Here is a 6817-nt window from a genome sequence, read left to right on the forward strand (position 1 = left end):
TGAAACTCCTGCTTTAGTAATTATTTATTTATACTTCAATCTTTCTGGTTCTATTTCCCTTGATCAGATTCTTACCTGGTTCAATTATCATAATGCTAATTTTGGAATGTTTATCCCTTTTTTTCAATTTTTTATTACCTTCTGCAATATAATCAAGGTCAATTCAAGTACATATGAATATGGATGAGGTGATATGCTAGAATCTTTTATGCCAAAGAATACACCAAAATACACCAAATCTGTGAAGGAGAGGATGATCATTATCTTTACTTCAAAAAGATTTGTCTTTACTTCAAAAGATTTGTCTCAGAGCTAGAATCTTTTATTTGTGCCAAAGAATACACCAAAATACACCAAATCTGTGAAGGAGAGGATGGTTATTAAAATAACATTATCTTTCACTTCAAAAAGATTTGTACAAATGCAGCATCAACCACGTACAATTTATCATTTGCAACAAATAATACAAATAGTATGCACGATGTGGGACAAGATATCAAGTGTATTTTGGTGTATTCTTTGGCACAAGATATCGCGGACGTGATGCTCAGCATCTTTTCAGATCTACAAGATTATGATATATCGCGATGCATAACAAACATATTACATGGATGACCAAACTTTCTCGGAATAAGGTGGACAAGGTCTTTCCAAGGCCAAAAGTAGACTGAGATTTGGCGGGGTAGGGGAAAGGAGTGATGAGGCCGTTTGGTAAGAAAAGATGAAGTTTGCGTGTTCGGCACGGGGGAAAATATTTTCAATTTTTTTCACGTTCGGTTCATCAAAAATTGTTGAAAAACAAGTTACACAAATAACATTTCATATTGATTCCATACTCCACTCTAGGTTCGGGCCGTTCATATTGGATATGAAAATTTCGGTTTCAGGATTGAAGAAATTACAATCAAATAATCACGGACTGGATTGGATTTTTTAGGATCGGTTTAGAAATAATCGATTTGGATATTTCGGATTTTCGGTTTTGATCTGTTGAGCCTTCAAGGCAGGCTTATTAATCGATTTCAGATTATATAATTGGTTTGAATGTTTTCTGCTCATGTACTACACAAGAAAATAAGTAAGAAGTCAAATCAATTATTTTCCTAAAAAGTCATTTTTCACTAATTTATTTTTCATGGAAAACACTTTCCTTGGGTACGTAAAAACATGCCCTAATCACAGTTTAGGCGACAGAACAGAGCTAATTGGTTTGGGCTATTAATCTTGAGAAATTGGGACTTGTTTTAGTTGGGTAATGCCGACTTTGATGCGGGTTGATTTGTCGTTTTTTTGCACGGATTTCCCTTCTTTTGGGGTGGTCCACTACTAAAAAACTGGATTTTCCGACCTTAAAAAACCGACCTCAGTTGAGGTCGGAAAAAAACCGACCTCATGAGGTCGGTAAAATCGTAATATTTATTTTTCATTTTTTAAAAATAAACCGACCTCACCATGAAGCTTCGGTGAATATTGTATCAAAATTTGAAAAAAAATAATGTACCGAACCTCACTAGGTCGGAAATTTAATTGATGGTAAATAATATAATTTTATTTTTAATTTAAAGAATCGATCATTTCGACGAGGCTGTTTATTAAAAATAATTTAAAGATTTTGATAAAACCGACCTCGTAAATGATGCTTTTAAATTAAAATAAAATAATTAAATATACCACCTCATGAGGCTCGTAGAATATTAGCCAAATAAAAATTAAAACAGCCTCCAATTAAACCTTTCTTTTCCATTTCTCTCTTTCTCTCGCGTTTTTGAGGTCCTTCTCTCTCCTAAACCTACACCATCGACGTCACCAACAATGCGAGGTGAGTCACCGTCGTCGTCGTCCACACCCGTAACCGCCGCGCCGCTGCCGTAAGTTATCATCAACATTTGAGGTATGCTTTCTTTCTTTTCTTGGCTAAGAAATTTGTTAATGGGTTGAGTTGTTAGAGCTTCAGTTACTGAGTTGTTAGAGCTTCAGTTACTGAACTTGACATTGTATGCTTCAATTTGCTGAATAAAAGAAGAGTAAACACAATTACACATAGAGGGTCTTCCATAAATTCTCTTTAAAAATTACTTTACTATTTTGGGATACAAAATAATGAAATTACTTTGGCTATATAGCAGTTGCAATAATCCATGTTGTCTAAATTTCCTTCTTCCATGATGAACTAGTTGTCCCAAACTGTTTCTTATGTTAAATTATAAGCTTGAATCACATCATTAATTTCCTAGACTAAGATCTGTGATACTAGCTTTTCCTGATATTGTATTAATTGTGAACCAATGCTGCACCATCTTATCCCCTAAGAGCTCCATTTAGATCATTAAAGGATTGCATTTTCGTTTGGAATAGGCAATGTTCCAGTGCAAGTTTTGACTACCTAGTACCTTACTTCTGTTTGTAGATCTAGATGAAGTGCATTACTAAGTTTCTTGTTGTTGCTGTGTAGTTGCCTTAGGATTTAGCACAACTACTGCTGCTACATCTTCTGAGGCCTGCACTTTAGAGTTAGCACTAAACTGCACTTGTTGCTTCTGTGTAGCTGCATCATTCAAGCCATGGTGTTGCTTCTGTGTACTTGACTTTGCACCACTCTTGGCCTCCTGTATTTGCACCTTATTACCAGTTTCCACACTTAGTGCTAACTATACCATTAGGTTGCTCCACTAGTATATTTTCGAACTTCATCATTCAACTCCGTACAAACATATTTCAGAATGGCATTCTCTGATGGCTCTGTTGCAACACTGCTATGCGCATAATCCACCTTGTCCTCTCTATTAATTTGTCCCTCTTCCAAGTCTTCTTCAACTTGTTTACTTCATAATTTCCTTTCCAAACCAGAAATAGAAGGTATGTCATGGCAAGATTGATTAATAGCGACCAGTTCTTCATTAGTCTTTGTTCCACCTGATATTTGTTTCAACAGTGATGTTTCCACCCAATGTTTAGCTGGGGAGTTCCTCTTCCATCCTGGTGTGTAAACAGGTGCATTAATATTTAAAGGCTTCTCCACTTCCTTAATTCCATCTGCAGGTTGCTAGACTTTGTGAACTTTTTGAATCATTATGTCTGTTCAGTCCAACGGTCACTTTGAAGCAGCTGCAGCATCAAAACCTGATTGTTGTTCATTGTTGTCATTGATCACCATTGGCATAGTAGCCACAGTACCATGCACCAAGGCCAACTGTTGCTGAGTTTCCACATTAGCATGCACCACAACTTCAGTGTTATTAGTATTAACTGCATTGTTCTGTGCATCTCCAATTTTTCCAACTTCCTCCACTGCATCATGCACTTTATTATCCTTCCCTAATGCTGTGACTTGGAGCTATCTGAACCTGTTTAATTAAAGTTGTAAAACACATTTATTTTTTTTGGTGGTTGTAGCCACTCTTTTGATTGACATCTTTGTAGAAGAAAAAGAGAGGGATAAATAGGTTAATATGCGAGAACAAATATTAGTTGAACGATAGCAACAAATCATAACTGAAGGATCTGTGCGTGTTGCGTACGTTTATGCCAGCAAGGGACCAAACATTTGATGCATGGCCTCACAAATGAAGATAACTACATAAATATATATAGATCTGTTAGAAAAGTGCACAAATTGTACATTTTGAACAGTACTGCAGGCAGAGTAGCAATGGAAGATCAGCACATGAAGATGATGGAAGGGTCGCAGCAACACTTATCGATGAGGCAACAGCAACACAGAGCTGCCAGACTGAATTAAAAAAGAAATCATATTTCGCAAACGGAAAAACAATCTTAGCTCCAAAGGCGGATCCAAGATTTGATTTGATTTACTATAAGATTTCGCAAACGGAAAAACATATTAATTTACAATTTATATATTACTGTAAATTTAATTTTCTTTTTCATACACTGTCAAGTAGAAGAGATCAGAGACAGGACTTACCAACCCTCAAGAAAGCCAGGGTCCCTTCTAGGGGGAGGTGCTGTGTAGTATTGGGGGGGGGGGGGAGGCATCACTGGTGGACCTTGATAATATCCTTGTAGCAGTATTTTTTTTTTTAATTAAGAAGTAAGAAAAAACAACAGAACTATATGTTAGATCCATTCCAAAAGCTAACAGTAAGAATTTGCAAAAATTAGAAATACCTTGAGCAGGGTAAGGATAAGCGTACTTTGGAGGCTCATTCATGTTATTGAGAAAGATATGTTTCAAACCAATAGAAGAAGAGTGATTCTATTTTACATTACTAATGGGATACAAGTAGCGTATTTATACAGTGATATCCAGAATAAAGTTATTTTCATTAAAGTGACGCTCACTTTATTGACCGTAATATGCGGCAGCTGCTATATGCCATGCGATTTATTCGTTTATAAAGTGCATTATTATACTTCTCTCTCTCCCTACACAGCTGATGAGTCAATATTTGCTCTACATTGCATCAAATCGATTTATTGTATGTTGATCAAGTGATTTAGTTAAATAATAAAATATAATTACTACGGTTCAGTGATATAAATGTCGTATCTATTTATTTGGTTTGAACACTCAAGACGAGTAAGTTTTTACCACCGATAATATGTTCCCTTATATTGATCACTGTGGGTCCAAAGGTTAAACTGCGTATATCGAAGGCTGCGAAGACCCTTCAACTCGCCCCGCGTGTTAGCTTGCTTGAGCTCATGCAAGGAAGACTCCTGTTGGAAATTTCCATTCCATTAATATTATATATTGGCTAACTTTATTCGGTAGATATTATGGATTATATTATCTAACAATAACTCCTCCACTGCATCATGCACCAGCAGTTGCACCATTCTGCACATTACTACTTCCTTGTGCACCATTATGTTTACCTCCGTGAACTTGATTTTTTTGTATTCTTCTTATCATTGTTTTGCTGCCAATGATATGGATCTTTGGTGTTGCTATACTTTCAACCCGTAGAAATTTATGTACTTTTGAGTTCTACACTTGCAGGTAATGAGAAGTGCATTTTCTTTGAAAAAGTACTTCAACCTGCTTCCGATTTTTGCCTTAAGTTCTAGACTTCGGGTTTGTATTAAGTCCATAACCAAAAGAGTTCTCGCATTTACGCACTTCAACATTACTTGGCGAGGGGGATTCCCTCGTGTCGATGATGCTCGTAACCCTATACTCAATCTAGTGGTGCGGATGATGATGGGACTCCGTATCAGGCCGAAACACAAAGGCAAGTTTGAATGTTAACGTTGTGGTGGATTTGTGGTTGCGGTGATGTAGTCTAATGTTGTAGACTAACTTAGTGTTAGACTAGTTTAATGTTTTGTGGATGTTTACAAATGTTGAAGTAGTTTAATGTTGTTTTGATGTTTGCGAAGGTTGAAGTAGCTTAATTAATGTCTCTTGTGAATGTTTGATTGACTTTTTTATTCAACTTTAAAGTAGTTTTGAATTGAATTTGATGTTTTGGTGGTTGTAATATGTGTTGTAATAGTAGTCAGTTGTTTTATGTATTTATAGTAGTTTGTATTGTTGGCGCTATTTGGAGTCAAGTTTTAGTTGAAAATAAAATTATTTTCATCTTGACAGGTGGAATAACGACTGGGTACTCTAATTTTTTTTTACGAGAATACCGACCTCGAGGTGGGTAAGCATGGGCAAAATTTACCTGGTAAATATTACCGATTTTCATGAGGTCGGTTTTTCCGTAAAACTTTTTCAAATTGCAAATCATCGCCTACATGAGGTCGGGTTATTTAAATATTTTAAATTGAAAAATGCCGATCTCGACCGACGTAAATCTAAAATAATATACATGTCACACACCCCGACTTTACTAGGGGGGCACCCGACCCGTATTCGGCGAGCGAACCCGTCATAACTCTTTATCACCATGAACTTATGAATTAGTAAGACAAATACGCAAAAATTTTTTTTTTTTTTAATAAATAATCGCATTATATAACTGGAGGCCCTAATAACATATCTTTTCCAGAGCGTTTCCATGACAACCCTACCCCCTCTGCCCCAAAGTTCAAATCGCAAAACATCTGTCCCAAAGTCGCTCGGCGGGCCCCCCGGACAAGTGGGGCCTACCATTTTTGGACATTTCTGCACTTCACCACGGTTCCGCCCCGGCAGAAAAGGGCCCCCCAAGAAAGGGGGCTAGAAAGTCAAATATGTAGGGTGGATGGTAACATAGAAAGAGACGTAATCATTCAAAAACGATGGAATTTTTTATCCCCCATTTTGTCGGGTTTTAGGAATGGCGGAAAGTTTAAGGCAATATTTTTTGGTTTCGTTTTAATCGTAGGTGTTTAAAAAAATTATTAGTGAAATAGAGAAAGCAGGGGGAAAAAGGGAAAAATTTAAAATGGCATTATGGTAATTTTGTGGGAAAAACGAGGGACGAAATGGTAATTTTCAAAACCAGAAAAAAATTTAAGAAAAGGGGAAATGAAGAAATTCAGAAAAAAAAAGAAGGGGGAAAAAAAAAAAGGAAAAGGAGGGGGATGTGCCCCCCCATTTTATATATATATATATATAAGATGTCATTCTTTTTTAAATTTAAAAGAAGGGAAAGAAAGAAAGAAAAAAAAAAAAAAAAAAAAAAAAAAAAAGAAGGAGAGGAAACGGCAAAGGGGGCCGAAACCCCCCCTCCTTTTGGGCCCGGAAAATTTGTTTTTTATGTTTTTGCCCTGGAAAACCCTCTCACGGGAGTGATTGTTGAAAAAAAACAATTGTTTGGGAAAAAAAAATGCTAGCCGTGTGAAGAAGTGGGAAAGGGAAAAGGTATGGCAACCTTTTTTATTGTTATGGATTTATGGATGTTGTGGAGTGTGTAAATAATGA

General features: G+C 36.4%; 1 protein-coding gene across 2 annotated transcripts; it reads right to left on the reverse strand.

Moving 5' to 3' along the window:
- Positions 1–3339: 3339 nt before the first annotated feature.
- On the reverse strand, positions 3340–4366 carry LOC132030227 (protein CYSTEINE-RICH TRANSMEMBRANE MODULE 11-like). Of its 2 annotated transcripts, none has more exons than XR_009408009.1 (3): positions 4129–4366; positions 3926–4019; positions 3340–3730 (listed from the first exon to the last, which is right to left on the reverse strand). XR_009408009.1 is itself a non-coding variant. In XM_059419758.1 (3 exons), exons 1-3 carry the CDS (start codon positions 4169–4171, stop codon positions 3597–3599), a joined length of 267 nt encoding a protein of 88 aa, XP_059275741.1. In that variant the 5' UTR covers positions 4172–4356; the 3' UTR covers positions 3340–3596. The 2 variants fall into 2 exon arrangements, 1 of the variants encoding a protein (XP_059275741.1); XM_059419758.1 differs by having other exon boundaries at positions 3930–4019; positions 4129–4356.
- Positions 4367–6817: the final 2451 nt, after the last annotated feature.

This window comes from Lycium ferocissimum, chromosome 9, assembly GCF_029784015.1.
Source record: "Lycium ferocissimum isolate CSIRO_LF1 chromosome 9, AGI_CSIRO_Lferr_CH_V1, whole genome shotgun sequence".
NCBI classification, from domain to species: Eukaryota; Viridiplantae; Streptophyta; class Magnoliopsida; order Solanales; family Solanaceae; genus Lycium; species Lycium ferocissimum.